This window comes from Heterocephalus glaber, unplaced genomic scaffold (assembly GCF_053883595.1).
Source record: "Heterocephalus glaber isolate CG9 unplaced genomic scaffold, H.glaber_assembly_v1.0 deba00001461, whole genome shotgun sequence".
Classification (NCBI taxonomy): Eukaryota; Metazoa; Chordata; class Mammalia; order Rodentia; family Bathyergidae; genus Heterocephalus; species Heterocephalus glaber.
The window spans coordinates 40,960,919-40,977,939 of record NW_028258308.1 but is presented as its reverse complement, the minus strand read 5'-3'; the positions used below and the strand labels follow the sequence as shown (position 1 = coordinate 40,977,939).

The 17,021-nt window shown below is 39.3% G+C and overlaps 1 protein-coding gene and 1 pseudogene across 3 annotated transcripts in view; both read right to left on the bottom strand.

The window, feature by feature from the left end:
- The window catches only part of Adam9 (ADAM metallopeptidase domain 9), a 125,900-nt gene that overhangs the window by 108,591 nt on the left and 288 nt on the right, over positions 1-17,021 (bottom strand). For all 3 annotated transcript variants that reach the window (XR_002386350.2, XM_004855321.4, XM_004855322.4), the window contains exons 2-4: positions 4,423-4,517; positions 2,476-2,534; positions 847-925 (exon numbers count right to left, since the gene is read on the bottom strand). Coding sequence is in view for 2 of the 3 variants with exons in the window: in XM_004855321.4 (XP_004855378.1) it covers positions 847-925; positions 2,476-2,534; positions 4,423-4,517 (233 nt within the window). In the remaining variant the exon portion in view is untranslated. The remainder of the gene's footprint in view (positions 1-846; positions 926-2,475; positions 2,535-4,422; positions 4,518-17,021) is intronic.
- Positions 4,524-17,017, bottom strand: LOC147826808 (heterogeneous nuclear ribonucleoprotein M pseudogene; annotated as a pseudogene).

The following is a 17,021-nucleotide window of genomic DNA, read 5'->3' as shown; positions in this document are numbered from 1 at the left end:
TCCCAGCACTAAGGAGACTGAGGCAGGAGATCACTGTGAGTTTGAGGCTAGCCTGAGCTCCACAGTGAGTTCAACGCCAATCTGGACTATATAGGAATACCTTGTCTCATAAAACAAAAAGCATATGAATAACTAATATAAACAAGTCAACCTAGCAAAACATTATAAAATTTAGGGGAAAAAAAAAAACATAAGGAAAAAAGATTTCTCATGAAAACTATTACAAAAGAAAAAAATGTATATTACCTAACTGCCAAAAGGGACAGTAAAGCACTCTTCCCAAACAAAACTAGAAATGTTTATACTCTAAAAAAACATACAAAGTCAATTTCAATATCTACCAATTATTCTGAGTTTTCCTGGCAACTTCTGTCCCCAAGAGTATTTTGTCATTTGATCCAAAAAAGAACACACCTCTTTAGGAAAGAAATACTTTCAGCAAAACATTACAACCCTAGAATATATAACAGCAAAGTAAACACCAATGACAAATGGTTTCATAAGGACTCAAGGTGTTCTTTTTGGAGTATTAATTTTCAACAACAATAAAAAAACTAGTTTCAAAATACATCAAACTTTTTCCCTTCATAATCAATAAGGATTATCACTAAATAAAAGATTATTTTCCTGGAATTTAAGAAAAAAAACTACTATGGACCTGAACAGCTGCCGGGTAGAGGAGAGTCTATGTAAGTGCCCACCTCCTCCAGGGCCACCCATGCATTATAACATTAAAAGTGTCCCATTAGGGTTATGCACATATCAGTCCTGAATGTCTGACTAGTACTCACTTTAAAATATAACTATCATAAATTTTGCTACAGGATCAAGAGGAAAATATATTACCTGTATATTGGGATGGTCAGAGATCAGAGCCCCTTCTTTGTTATAGGTATAAACTACAAAATCTTTAGGCAAAAGGTCTCTGGAAAAGGAATAAAACACATACCATTTATATTTATTTGAATTACCAACAACTAAAGGACACAACTCATAAGGAATCATTCCCAGAACAGATGAACAGAAATAAATAAAAAATTTATCCAATTAATCTTCATTTAAGGAACATACTACCATAAAACTAAAAGTTCATAAACAGTCTTAAATCTGATATAGTGTACATTCCCTACTCATAAGTGATGTTAACCTACAATTTGTTGTAATGGCATAAGATGTTGGCTGTAAAAATTTAAAGCAATATAAATAATGTTTCTTAAACTTTACAACTCACAGGAAAAAAAAAACTAAATTACTGACAGCACATCATATTTATAAAAGAAAAATAAGTATGTACTCTTTTTCTAATGTCCCATATAAACAAGAAGCATTCATTTTCTTAACCTAAGTACTGAGGAAAAATCTTGTTTTCATTTGTTGAAGGAAACAACTATTTCCAATTCCCAGAGCTTTATTCCATGTTAAAGAGCTGTTTACAGGCCACATTTGCAAAGACAAGGTTCCCTCACCACAGGAGTGGAGCAGCTCTCTGCTGGTCCCCAGGCCTTAGGGACCAGTCATGAATATTAACATGCTAATTAAGTTTAAAAGGCAGGCTGGAGATGTAGCTCTGAGGTAGAACACTTAGAAGGTGTGAAGCCGTGAGTTCCATCCTCACCAATAGAAAGAACAGTGGCATGCACCTGTAATGCTACCTACTCAGCAGGCTAAGGCAAAAGGATCACAAGTCGAAGTTAGCCTGCACAACAGAGCCCCTTTCTCAAAATGAAGCTCAAAACACCCTGGAGACACCCAGGACCAACTTATCTATACTGTTTAGAGATGGACAAATTGATAGTTTTCAACCCATTTAACATGTTACACAGCTTGGCTTTAGCTACATGGCCAGCATAGTATAAAAGACCCTCAATAAACTTATACCTGGCCTCCCTCAGAAAATACTGTGCTGAGATCACCATCTCAGTGGTTGATAACTGCGGCAAAGCATGTCCATCCATGTGACTGAGAAAGGACCCCGGGGAAGAAGTGCTCAAGGTCTGTGTGCACTTTCTTTGCCTTGATGTATGCTCCTTTACTCTTCATTAAAGTCTGCGTGAGTGTGCTGGGGAGCGGCCTGTGCAATCTTGAGTCCTCTCCACAGCTGACCCTGTTTAATCACTTCAGTCTCCTCTTCTCCCTCGTTCCCCAACCCTACACTACACACACACACACACACACACACACACACCACTTTCCTTCCCTCTAGTGAATGTGAAAGGATCATGGAGATGCTTGGCTCTTCTCTGCCCTCCTCCTTCTGGAAGACACTCCCTGCCCAGCCTAGCACAAATGCCTCTGTGCTTCTCCAGAGGAAATTCTACTCTTGCACAGCAGTGACAGCAGACAGCAGTGACAGCAAAGGCGAGATCTGGCCACTACTGCGGTTCACAGCTACTGAAAAGTATCTACCTTGAAGAGAAATCAATACACTATTTCAGAAGGATTTATCAAAAAGCCAAAGTAAATTAAATTTCTTACGTGTTCCTTTCCAAGTGAATAATATGTTCTTTTCCTTGAGCTTGAATGACATAAGATACCTAAATGCAGAGAAGGGGGGAAACAAAACCAATAACACTATTTTATAAATTACTTTTCAACAAAATGTCATTTATAAGACACAAAATTCTATTCTGAATTAAAATAATTTAGTACTGACTACAGTACATTTATAGAAATTTGTAACTATTCTTAAATAATAATAAACCATATATTTATCTAAACTCTTAAATTCATTTCTAATTCAGTTATAACTTCAGGGAAGCGACCACCCATGTGTTATCCACAGGATAAAGCAGTTTTTTCTTTTGTTTAAATAAAATGAACTTCTTAGTTTCAAAAGATTATTCCTAGTTCTAATTTCCCAAAAGTAGAAAAGAAATCCATATTAAGACACTACAACTTTACACAGCCCACTTCACTTCGTCCATTCTAAAACACACTCCCCATTACTTCGTAGTAACATCTCTGGGGTGAGGATGCACCACACAAAGGCACAGAAATCTAACTGGAGAAAGTTTCGGGTTTATTGTTCTTCTGCTTCGAGTTTTTTTGTTTGTTTTTCAGTACTGGAGATTAACCCCAGGGCCTTTGCGCTAAGCAACATCCTCAGCCCTTTTTTTTTTTAAGAGTATCAGTCAAAGTTGTGATCCTCCTGCCTCAGCCTTCGTGAGTGCTGGGGTTACAGGCAAGTGCTGCCATTCCTGGGTCAACAGTTCTATTTGTCAGGAGTACATAAAATAATATAGTGTCTTACAACTGACAGCATCGTAGAGTCAATGAATTAAGACAAGATAACTTACATTCCACATCTTTAAACTCATGGGACCCTCTTCTCTACATCTAACAATCTAAAACATTTTCTCCAGGGATATAGTTTGGATCTTCAATGTTCCCCAAAGGTCCAGTAATACAAGTCTGGTCCAAAGAGTGGCACTGTGGAAGGTACTATGGACTTGCAAGAAGTTAAGGACCTCAGGTTACTCGGGACACGCATTTGAAAGGACTGCAGGATCCAACCACTTCCTCTTCTGGTTCATGAGGTGAGCAGTTCTGTCCTGCCTTGATGTTCAGCCTCACCACAGGCCCCAAACCATGGAGCCAATCAATCATGGACCAGAACCTCCAAAACTGTGATCCAAAATAAGCCTTTCCTCTTTATAAGTCAGTTAATTCATTTTAGTGATGAAAAGCTAACACACCCAGCAACTCACCATTTCATTAGATTCAACTGGTTCTTAACTCTAATAAAAAAGTAAGTCACAAAGGGACTCAACAAATAATATTATCAGAAGCACCTACTTAATTTTCCCTTGTTTCCAGGCTCTAAGTTAACATTTTGTCAAGAAGTAACATGATCCCCTCTACTAGGGCACGTTAACCAAGAACTTTTAAAGACTGGATCCTGGATCCTAGTTCTGTTGACAGAACTCTTTTATCCACCTCAATCCTGCACTGAGACATCAAACATACAAGCTCCTAAATAGAGGCATTTTACATATTACTCTTCTCCAGTGTCAATCAAGATACAGTAATACAGTATAAAATATTCTACCTATTACAATCTGAGTGGGGTTAGTTCTTGTTATTAAGTAAAACCATTGTGACCACTGCTGATCAGTTAAGGGATAAAAATCTATGCAATCAGCATCCTAACCTGGTCACAGAATTCTACTTATTTCATCCTGTTATGTTTTGAGTTGATTTCTTTTGTCTTTTAAAAAAAAAAAGATACAAAGGCTCAAAATATTGCTTTAACTAGAATAATGTCTAGCGGGCATCAGTACCATATGGTGCTGTACTAAATAACAACTGTCTACTCCCTGAACCAAGCACTCCTGAAAATACCTCTGCTTTAAAAAAAAAAAAAAAAAAAAGAAAAGAAAAGAAAAATGTTAATATCTACATAGGTCCCAAGAAACAACTTACCTGTTTTGAAAAGGGCCTTGGGGCTTCTCTTCGGTCTCTAGTTAATCTCCAGGGAGTTATAATTTCATAGGAGAGGTGTGAGGTCTGTTGAAAGCCTACAGAAAAAGGAATAATAATTACAATATAACAAGTGAACCTGAAAAACTACATAATGCCAAAATATAATGGAAATCAAAAGTTGAAAGTTCAAATCACTGAAAAATTACCTAACATTCCCACATTAAAAAATATCCATAGCCAAGTATAGCAGTGCACACCGATAATCCTAACTACTGAAGAACCTGAGGCAGGAGAATCACAAGATTGAAGCCAGCCTAACCAACTTAGCAAGACCCTGTCTCAAAAAAAGTTTTTAAATGAGTTGGGGGTGTGGCTCAGTGGTGGAATATATGCATGAAGCCTTGAATTCAATCTCCAGTGCAATTTAAAATACAGGGGGCAGGGATGTAGCTCAGTCATACCTCGCCTGCCTAGCACGCACAAGGTCCTGAGTTCAATCCCAGGTACCACAAAAAATAAAATAAAATACAGTGGACCCCTGACTTAATGTACTCAATTCTTTTCTGAGGGCTGGTTTTAACTCAAGCTGATCAACTGAAGGCCCAGGCTCCTCTACACAGCCTTCAAAGTCTCTCTCCTGTATACAGGCAGATCTCAGTACCCTTAGAGAGACACTGGCCCAGGATTTCTCAATTAACCCTGCACAGGAAAAGATGCTGTAATATCCCTTCTAGAACTCTTTTAAGGGTTAAATCTGTATCTGAGACCATCTGGAAGCACAATCGGCCAGCATTCAGGTCGTAACTCAAGACTTTATTTGTAACCCAAGCTGCTCGTCTATCAGGCTGGTAGTAACTCAAGAGTCTATAATACAAATAGATTTATATAAATTTTGCATTAAAATAGCAAAATAACAATGTACTAGGTAAGTATGGGGTGGGTTAATAGTTCCTAAAAAAGAATGTCAGTCATTATCCAAACATTTTATACATAGCAATCATTTTCAAAGTCCAATACACAGGCTCTCAATAAGTCCAACACAATTTTTTCCTTCCAGTATCATTACCATGGACTAACAATTCTTTCAATGAACTTGATGACATAGATGGTCACCATCTAATGACCAGATGAAAAAACCACAACTCTATAAAACCACATTTAGTGTAAGGAAGCTTGAGAACAGCATACACAAAGTTAAAAAGTAAGGGAAGAGCAGAGTCACATCTTTCAATCAGTTTCTTCTACAAATGAATGCCACCAAAGCAGGGAAGTAAAAACTTTCGTACATTAAAAGAGCTTTATAACCTAATGTATTGTATGGACCTGTTTAGATCCTACTTAAAATAAATCAACTGAAAAATAAAATCTGTGGTAATCCAGGAAACTTCGACACTGTGTTGATATTTGATGATCTTAAGGAAGTACTATTAATTTTTTTAGTGTAATAAGCGCATTGTTGGTAAGGTTTATGTCCTCAGAGACTCCTTATGAATATTCAACAACAAAAATAATATGATGTCTAGGGTATACACTAAAATAATCTAGTGTGTTTGAGGAAAGAGATATATACAAACAAAGTAGGATTAAAAGTAGATACTGGAAGCTAGGCATGGCGGCACATGCCTCTAATCCCAACACCTGGGAGAAATTATGAAGCCACAAGTTAGTTCAAGGCCATAGTGAGACCTTGTTTCAAAAAACAAAACAAAAAAAGACTTGTGTATGTTTAAAAACTAAAATAATTATTTTAAGTGGTTTTATATATAGAGTATGAGATGAAAGACTTTTTACTTTATACAACTCTCTGTAATATAAAATACTACTACTACATCAGATAATAAATGAGTATTAAATGTCATAAATAATCAGAGTAAGTAAATGACCAAATAAAGTAAATGGACCAAACTGTTGTTTCTGTTTTTGTTTTTATTTGTTGTTGTTGTTGAGACAGAGTTTTGATATGCAGTCCAAGCTGATCTTGAACATACTATATAGCCCAGGCTGGCCTGGAACTCACAAGCAATCCTCCTGCCTCAGCTTCTAGAGTACTGGGATTACAGACACGTGCCATCACACCTGGCTGTACCAAATTGTTTAAAGCATGTACTGTAATGGAATGGAACTACAGAGTAATAAGAAAAGTAATGTATTTCCCACACTGTATTTCTGTAGTGTTTAATTTGTTTGGCATCACTGTATTACTTTTGAAATTAAAAGGGCAAAAAAAGTGTTTCTTCAATGAAAATTGTATAAAATGTTTTTAGGACATTTTTTGTGTGTGTGTGTGGTACTGGGGATCGAACTCAGGAACTTATGCTTATCAGGCAGGTGCAATGCCACTGAGCTAAACCCCCAGCTCTTGTATAAAATATTTTTAAAGTACTGATTATCTAGAATCTCTCCCAAAAGGTCGGGCTCCTGTCTCAAGGCCTCACATTCTATTATTTGTGAGTATGTACTTGCTTAATTCTGCCTAGTTAGTAAACATTTCTAATGCCTCTCCAAAAAAAAAAATCCTTTATATCCTTTTTTTTTTCTTTCAGTGCTGGGGATCAAACCCAGGGACTCACAAATGCCAAGCAAAAATCTACCCCTACTGCTGCCTGCCTCACAAGCACAAGGTCCCAAGTTCAATCCCCGGTACCAAAAAAAAAAATCTACCCCTGAGTTACACTCCCATGCCTCTAGCACCCTTACTAACTTCATATCCAGGCTACTAATAATTTTGACCTAGTCCCCCCACCTCTCCTCCTCTGATCAATCTGTATTCACTCATTAAATTGCTTTATGCTCTTCAGATTTCTCAAATACAGATTAAGATGAAATATTTACATCTAGCTTTGCCCAAGATAATACTATATGTGAAAATGTTTACAACCCTGTCTAGTTTAGGATTTAAAAGATACAGATAGGAAAATATAAATTATAACATATCAAATACATGTCATGCTGTCTTACCTTCTTGTCAGAGACACAATATTATCCACCTACAACTCTAAGGAAGAAAAATTTATTTTGGCTCACAGAGTGTAGAGGTTTCAGTTTATAGTTGGCTGGCTCCAACATGGCAGCAAGGCAGAGGGGCATGGCAGAGGAGAAACAGCTCAGGACAGAGCAGCAAGAAGCAGAGAGATGGAGGGAGCAGGGAGGGAAATATACTCTTCCAGGTTACAGCCCCAGTTACCCACTTCCTCCAATTAAGCCTCACCTTCCAAATCACATTTAGCTATAAATTAATCAGTGGACTAATTCACTGACAAATATCATGCCCCATGATCCAATCACCTTCCAAAAACCCCACGGAGGACCACATGAGGCTTCGGAGAAATATCCAGATATAAAACATAACACATGTTAACAGTTTTCAAATTCTTAACCCATCACCCCTTATGGCATATTATACTGTCTAAATGTTCTTCATATCATAAAATTAAAACATTAAAAATGGACTCCATAACTCACAAAAGTACCCACAGGCTGATTCAAGGCATATTTATGAGATGCCATGATCAAATGTCACTCAGATATTTGGGATTAAGAACCATAAACCATGTCAAAAAGAAGTCTATGACCTTAATAGATGCACAAACCACCAGGCAGAAATATTATAACCCTAAATTAACTGACGTTTTCAGTTTTCTTGAGTTCCTAAAAACACAAGTTTAAATATTATTTTTTTTCTAGAAACTAGTGTTTATTATCAAAGTCATATTCAATGTCAACAAGATACCACAACTACCAAAAGAATTGCACACATTGCAATCTATGCAGTCAAATAGAGCCCCATTCATTAAAAACGTAATTCAAATTACCCAAAAAGCAACTAAATGTTTTAAACGTCTTTACACATCCAGCCAACAAATGAAAATAATTAACAAGAAAAAATACAAATTCAAAAGTCTAATATTGATGTTTAAAAAAGGCAACTGCTAGGGCCGGGGATTTAGCTCAGTGGTTCCGCCGCCTGCCTCACACAAGGTCCCAGGTTCGATCCCTGGTACCCTGGTACAAAAAAAGAAAAAAAAGGCAACTGCTTAAGCATTTCTATCAATCTGAACATCAATCTCTCAGCCACTCAGCTTCATGACTCTCGTCATCCGGCAGGCTCGCTCCATCTCTGATGACCCAAACTTAACCGTACCACACCCTTGGACATCCTGTTCTCCATCTTGATGTTAGCATACAGCACATGGCCACATTTGTTGCATTTGTCCTTTAGCATCTTCCATGTAAAATCAAATGGAAAATTTCAAACTAATGTCTGGCAGGCCTTCCTGGCCACCCCAGGAATATGGCCTCCAGGTCCACCAAAGGAACCTGCGAAGCTTCCTCCAAAGTTTCCATTTCCATCTTGGTGCGGTCGAAGTTGGCACCACCACTGCCAACCATGGCCAGGCCCCTGGGCTCAATGCCAGTGCCTAGAGTGGGGCCCATGACCTTTAGGTTGTTGGCACCCATCCACTCGAGGCTGTTTGGCCATGTGATCCATCCATCACTGGACCGTGTGCTCCAGGCCAGCCCCCATGCCTGCAGGCACCATGCGCTCTGTGCTCAGGCCTATGCCTCAACAGTTTAGCCTACACAGTATGTTCCAGGCCAAAGCCCATGCCAAGGCCCAGCACTCCACGCCATAGCCAATCTGCTCCATGGTTTGGCCCATTAACTCAATGCTGGAGGCCATGTGGTTGAGGCCCAGTGGGCCCATGCACTCGATGCCAGAGCCCATTTAGTCCATGACCAGCTCCATGCACTCGATCTCTGAGCCCACATGATCCATGCAGTGGCCCAGGCCTGCATCCATGCGCTCCATGTTGGTACCCCCAATGCGGTCAATGCCCGGGCCCATCCTCTCAATCCCAGGGAGGCTGCCTCCACCTCCACCTCCTCCCTGCTTTGTAATGATCTCTCCTCCCTTCAGTGCATTACTTAGGATTTCATTTATCCAACCCATGTTCATCCCAGATCCAAATCACCATGTTTTTCATGCCACCACTAAAGGGGCCCTTGATGCCTATTTTTTTATTCCAAATCCTACGCCTTCCATTCTCATTCCTGAAGGCCCTAGGTTTCCCATTCCAATAGCTTTGCTCAGGTGATTGGCATCAATAGGCTGCCCTCCTGGTCTTAACCCCAGGCCAATACCATCAAGTCCATGGCAAAGTTGCTGTGGATGTTCAGGAGGGAAAAGAAAAAATTTCCCTTTGGTAAGGCCTTCTCGTGCATTAGTCTATCAAATAGCAGCTGGCTGTTAAACATAAATATAGCTTGCACAGCTTCAATGGACTGTTCAAAAGTTACAGTGCCTATCCCACGAGTTTTCCCATCTTTATCCTTCAGAATGTCTGCTTGGACCATCATACCAGCCATAACTAAATACTTTAGTTTCTTCCAGCCAACTTTATAATCTAGATTTGCTACAAAGACTGTGCTTCCAAGTCTTCCAGCCTTTTGCATTGCTCTCCTGGACTGTTCACTATCAGGATTTTCTTTGACTTTCAGTGGTCTTCCACTTACACTATGCTTGTTTAGAACGTCAGCAGCTTTTTTCATGCTTTCTTCCAGCATGTCCCCTTGACTTTCCAAGCCCATTAAGAGCTCCATGTGTGTTACCTCACCAACTTTTTCTTTAACCAGGTCTTTAAGTGACTGTCACTTCACATGGGAAGGCAATGTTTATAATGAAGGTGCTGTATCTTTTAGTTGGATTGGCATATTGCAAGCTGGATTGGCAGTCACTTGACTGCCTCCTCTTATATTTTTTCTGCTTCTTCTTCACCCTTCAGGTGGCACCGCTCTCTTCTTCCATTTTGGGCTCAGCTGCCACCACCTCAATCACTTCACCCCTGGGCTTTCTCCACATCTGGGCTTTGCGTCTAAATAGTATTCTTAAGAATTTCCCTCTTGATCACAGTGACTGTTTAACTACTAGGATAGTCACTGTAAAAGCACTGGCAAGAAGGGACAAAATGCTCTGGGGTAATGGATTAGAAGCCCTGTGTGATTAAAAAGTAAGCCATCCTGTGATTAAAAAGTAAGCCAACCTTACAATTATTTCAAAATAAAAAGTGTAAGTAAATTAATACAGACAAGAATACATGTATGCTGACAGACACAAACAACTGTTACAATAAAGGCTAAACCACAGCCTACTAAACTAAAATGTTTTCATTACAACTCAGAAGCAAACATCACAGGGAAAAAGAAATGCCTTAAAGCTTGGCAGTTCTCATTGGAAGTCAGATATCTAAAGAGCTCTCATTCTGAAACAGTGTAAGTGACTCCGTAAGGTCACACACTGAGTTTTAAGCCAAGACTAAAAACCAAGTCTTCTGTCTTCTCTGGATCTTTTACCCAGACTGCCACAAGGAGAATAAAAGCCAGATACAGGACAGAGGAACATAAATACAACTTTCTTTCCTTCCTTTCCCATTTTAAAACACAGTTCTTAGGGCTGGGGATTTAGCTCAGTGGTTTCACCGCCTGCTGAGCAAGCGCAAGGACCTGAGTTTGTTCCCCGGTACCAAAAAGAAAAAAAAAACAAAAAACACAGTTCATTCTGAAAAACAGAATACCACAATTAATCATTTGTTTAAAAAGGTTTCAAAATCACAGCACCCTAAAATAACTTCTGCATGTAAGTTCTTACTCTGATATTGACTTCTTTTGAAAATCTAAGGATCCACTTTCTGAATTAATGCCATGCCATAAGGAGTTTCAAAATATCATAACAAATGTACAAATTTGGGAGATACCATCCAAAAATAATACACACTAATTGTATGAGATAAAAATAAGATTTGAAACATGAAACTCAAGAATCCTAAACTTAGTTAACAAAAGAAGGTGTTAGTTGCGCTTCTTTCTTCCTAACACCTTAGGTCTTTTTATTTACTGTGCTTTGGAGAAAGTCTAAACATGTTTAAAAATAACAGCTATAGAAGGAAGTAAGTTAAAAGAATTCTACCTAACTGCAAAGCAAACAAATGTGCATGGTAAACCACAGCCCTTCTCCTTTCCTTCCTGCTTATTAGCCATACAAATAGCCACCTTTATGTACTTTGACTGTAGAGAATAAGCCTGGGCTCCACATTCAGGCTGAATGAGACAATTCTGTTGTCTAAAATATTTCTTGAAGATAAACTGCTGAAATTAGATCCATAAAGCATTGTTATTGGGGGACCACATATTCCCATTCTATTCTATTCATTCTAATCACAAGGTCAATCTCAAACACATAATAACCTCTTTCAGACATACTTTTAACTATGATTTCTGCTGCTATGTCCTGCAAGTTTAACATGTTTTGAGCATAATAGTTTTTATATACTATTCATTACATTTAAAAAGAAAACACTTTTATAGTTTGTTTTGAAGTGCCCCTTTCGGAAAAACTCTAACCATTAACAATATGGAATGCTCTTAAGAACTTAAGTTCCTCCAACAAGGAATTTCAGTTCCTGAAACCAAAGCCAATATCTTAGTCATCATGTACTTCCTAGACAGGTACAACAGACATTCAGTAAAATATACGTTTGATAAACAACCTCTTCTGATCTTTACAACTATGCGTACATAATTCTCTTGGTTGTAGTTATTATGTACAACCTAAAGTGAGCTTTCTTTTTATGATCAACATCTTTTATATCAACTTTTCCACAAATCCACAGGGCCTCCACAGAGCCAGCTCTGCCAGGGTCTACTTGATCGTGTGTTCTAAAAAGCTACTCAAAGAAAAGAGTAAAAAATCATGCTGAAGTGAGTTAAATGAGTAAATGAGTGAGTTAATGAGAAAAATCTCATTAAAGAAAAATGTGTCAAAAGGGAAAGGGCACTCCTCAAGTTTGGGAATGGGTTTTGCCTTACAAATAACATGTTTTGGCAGTGATAGCATTTTCTTAACCCCAATTCTCAAGTTAAAATAAATATAAGGGGCTGGGGATTTAGCTCAGTGGTTTCGCTGCCTGCTGCGCAAGCGCAAGGACCCGAGTTTGATCCCCGGTACCCAAAAAAAAAACAAAAAGACCCATAAATTCAAATAAAACTACATAGTTAAAAACTAGTCAAATTAAATTAATCTCAGGCTCCCTTCCTCATCCTTACAAGGTGTGATTCAAGTGGTATCCCACATATGATCACTTTAGAAAAATGATCTGATTAAAACAGTTTACAGGGCTGGGGATTTAGCTCAGTGGTTCCGTTGCCTGCTTTGCAAGCACAAGGACCCAAGTTCGATCCCCTGCACTGGGGGGAAAAAAATTACATTTTCCACCACAAAATGAAATATAATCTCTCAATACACAAACAACATCATGCAATTCAATTTTACCTGGCACCATGTTGGACCCATGCAGAGGTGGTGGGGGATCCAGTGTCATGATACCAGAAGGGCTAGATTCATTTATGGGGCAGTTTCATAGAACTGACTCAAAACTGGCTTCAATCCCAGGCTCTGGGACATACACATACAGTACCAGGTATCGAAGCGAAAAATGTATTGTCACCAGCTAGTGCAGGTCTTTGCTTTAGTGATAATGGAAATTAAAACTATGGCACAAATTTCCAGGAAAAAAAGCTTTAATTGAAAGGTTAATGATATAGGGCACCAAGTAATCCAAATAAGCAAAATAATCCAACAAGGGAAATATTATAACTCCCAACCTGCTAGATATCCGAAACATGACTTTGTGTTCTCTAAAATCAAAGAATGAATTCTAGGAACAACAGAGGTTAAGAGTAGAAAAATCTTATTGAGAGAAAGATAGCTTCTGTCTAAGAAAGACTGAAAGGTATTTTATGGGGCAAAGCCATGAGGTGAGGAGGGTTCAAGGTGGGACAAAACTATAACATCCAATGGAAAATCACAAGGTGGGCATGAGATGGGACAAAACCACGACAAACCAATAAGATTACAAATATAGTCACCCAGGTAATATTGATTAAATGGAGATCAAATGGGGAAGCTAGTCCCATAGCAGGATTTCCAGGAAGGAATGGGCTAGCTAGGGATGCTTTAGTCCCCAGTTAAGGTGACTGATGTCTATTTAGAATATCAGTCACTGCTATTCATCGCTAGGGGAAGTATGTGGGTGTAGTAGTTTCTTTTTTTTTGGTATCAAGGATCTAACTCAGGACCTTGAGCTTGGTGGCACCACTGAGCTAAATCCCTGGCCAGTTTCTCTTTTTAATGTTAACCTTTAGTGAATGTGCCTCAATTGTTTTTTATGCTGAGGGCCCAGCCCTGCCCAACTTTCTCAGAATATTTTCTAATTTAGCTGTAATATTCACAGAAGATACACAAAGGACTTCAGGACCAGGGATTTAGCTCAGAGGTTCCTCCAACTGCCTCGCAAGCACAAGGACCTGAGTTCAATCCCCGGTACCAAAAAAATAAAAAGAAAGGACTTCAACTTGAGTAATGGCTGGAGGGGGCACACTATGATGCAGGGGTCACACTGTCCCACTCACAAAAGCAGGAAGCCAGTTTTTATGGACTAGCTGGGGTAGGCCAGGTAGTCAATTATCTAGTCAATTATCTCAGCCCTGATTTGTAGCTCTGGTTCTATCCTCATGATTTGAGGAGTAATGTGGTTCCCATGAGAGGAATCTTCCTGAGCTGAGGAGTATTCTCAGTCATGTGAGCCTCCACTGGCATCCACAGTGACCTTAGGTTTAGGGCAATAGATATTCTAGGGTAGCTGAATGTCCCTGCAAATCTCTTATCCCTGTGTTCTCAGTTCTGAAGAGTAATGAGACAAAACAGGTAAACAGGTAAATTTAGGGCTAATAAACCTTATTTTGCCAACCTTTAGACAGACATTCCCTAAGTAACATGCCTACATACAGAGTGAGAAGCATCTGCCCCAGAGTTTTATAAAATGAAGGTCAAGCTTTGTTCTACTTTTGCTTACTTTTTGGGCATGTGTAGGCCAAGTGAAGAGGAACATCTTAGAAAAAAAACATAAATCATGCTTTTAATGAGTTAAGGGCTAAGGCCCCAGGAGTTTGTTTGCCCTTTGTCCCTTTAGTGGTCTCCAACTATGTCATGACTAGGTCAGTATCATGAGGCTATGTCAGATATTTGAGTTGGAGGATATTAGAAGAAAAAGCTTCCAGTTACACTTGCATCTTTGGGGGGATTCTATAGTAAAAAAGGATTTTTAACAAAAAGCGAATATAAAGTCAAATTTGGTAAGTTAAAATTTAAAATGCTTTTTGAAAACTGTCTTGGAACCCAGCAAATATAATATAAATGGTTTTCTACTTCAAAGTTTGACAACCAAATTTTTTTAAATTTAAAAGTTACCTTCTCTTACACACCACAAACATACCAAACCAAAATAATTTGCTGGCTGACATCTAAAAATCAGATTAGTACAGACCTAAGTTAGTACTACATGCTTCATTTTATAGTGACTCACCATGAGTAAGCTTTCAGTAATTCTTTAGAATGCCACGGTATAAAAATTTCTAAGTCTGTGCTTTGTATTTACTACCTTAAAAAAAAAATTAAAAACCAAAGGTTTCATACTTGATTCCCCTTAAATACTTCACCATGCTACAAAGTTACTTTTGTCAGCTGGGTTTTTAAAAATTATTGTAAATCAGGGGTTTAGAAATTATGTATACTGCATTTCCTCACTGACACATTGCAAAGGGTAGTAAAAATTCCACCAAAATCTACTTAATTCTTGACATAATTAATGTGTGTAGTATGTACTGGGCCCTCAAATTCCTCTTTTTATTAGCAGACCAGTTTCAGTGCATATTTTAAACATCCTGTATTACAAAAGCTTAATCAGCTGATTTTGGAAGAACATTCGCCTTGGGAAATAGAAGTTGACTCACTGCACTCATTGCCAAAGCCTCTCAACTGGTCTACCCGTCTCTCCCTCCTAGATACTGTCCTCCATTGTGTTGTTGCTTTTTTAACCAAAAACCTGACAGTCACACTCCCATTTAACACTCTTCACTGCCTAAAGAGCTTCCTCAAGGTAAAGTCTGAACCCCTATGCTCAGCACAGAAGGTTCCCGCAACTGGTACCAGTCTACCAGTTGTTACCTTCCATTCCTCCCTTTCACAGAGACCACCTAGAGTCAAACTGACATTCTCATCATTTCCTAACAGGTCTTGTCTTTTCACTCCTCCGATACTCTAGGAAAACTCTTCCTTCTACTTAGAAGGCATTCCTATACCCCTTCACTGGAAAAATTCATCCATTTAGTTCAGTTCACATATCACTTTCTCTATAAAACCTCCCAAACCCCCCGGAGACACTTGGCAGGTTCAGACATCCTTGGCCCCTCCACAAGCACAGAGGGTGATGTTTACAGGCATGAGGTAAATATTGGCTAAATCTGATTTTTGCTTAAGTGAGGGGCTGGCCATGTCCCACTGAAGCCACACTTAAAGACCATAAGGATATTCCATTCATTTATGCAGGCATGTAATTAATGATAAACATATACAGGAACTAAAAAACATACTTTATATTTATATTTACACTATCATGGCTTACTAACATTCCAGATGTGTAATTTACTTTATTTAAATATTGGTAGATGCACTACCTAGAATACCACAGAAAAAGTAGTCCCAGAAAAGATTCAGCACCATTCTCTTCAAAAATCTTTCAGTATTTTGACCTTGAATATTTCGACACTGGGGCAAACTGACTTAATTTTAAAAGAAAAGGCCAAAGATAAGAAAAAACGTAATATGTTTTCGAAAGGCCAACACTCTTGTACTGAACTTTTCCATCATCACCTTCGGACAATTCTCAAAGCAACGACTGAGTAAAAGCTCATTCTCCAATATACTCCATTGCTGCCTGAGAAAATACAGCCATGCAAACAATAATTTAACACAAAAGCCAAAATAAATAAGTTATTTCCAGGAAGAAACCAGAGTGCAGATGATTTGTTTCCACTATCCTCGGGCATCTCCACTATAAATAGCTCATATATTCAAGAGAAGTTTCACAACTCAAAACGATTTCACATAAATGATTTCATTCTTAAGGATAATCCCGTGAGTTAAACAGACCAGGGCTTATTTGTAGGTTTAAGGCAATACGAACCCAGTATGAACACTGATAAAAGCCTGGCTATAGAAATACAGCACTTCGTTTCCAAAAAAGTGTTCTTACAACAAAAATGGCCCAAGAAAAATGAGCTCCCTTTGCTTTAGCCCATCAGCACGTTTAGCTGCGTGGATCCACTGGTGACTCTGCTAATAAACCTGAGAATCTCGGATCATCACAACCTGAAGCAAAAGTTCCCTGTCCCTGTCTCCAGCCAAGCCGGTGACATCGAGCCTGAAAGCCGGAGCGAGGCTCGGGCGGCCCCGGGCGCGCCCCTGCCGCAGGCGCCAACCCGCGCGGTGCAAGCCCCCGGTTCCCCGAGTCGGGGTGCGGGCCGCGCGGGAGCCGACGGACGCGGCCGGCCGGGGTCTGGCCTCCGAGGGCAGGCGGCGAGGCGAGCGGCCGCGGCTCCCCGCCCAGATTCGTGCCCGGACCCGGACCCGCCCGGCTCCGCGGGTGAACTCCGAGCGTCCCCGAGCGGGAAGCAGCGGTCCCGGAGGACCGTGGAGCCAGACACCC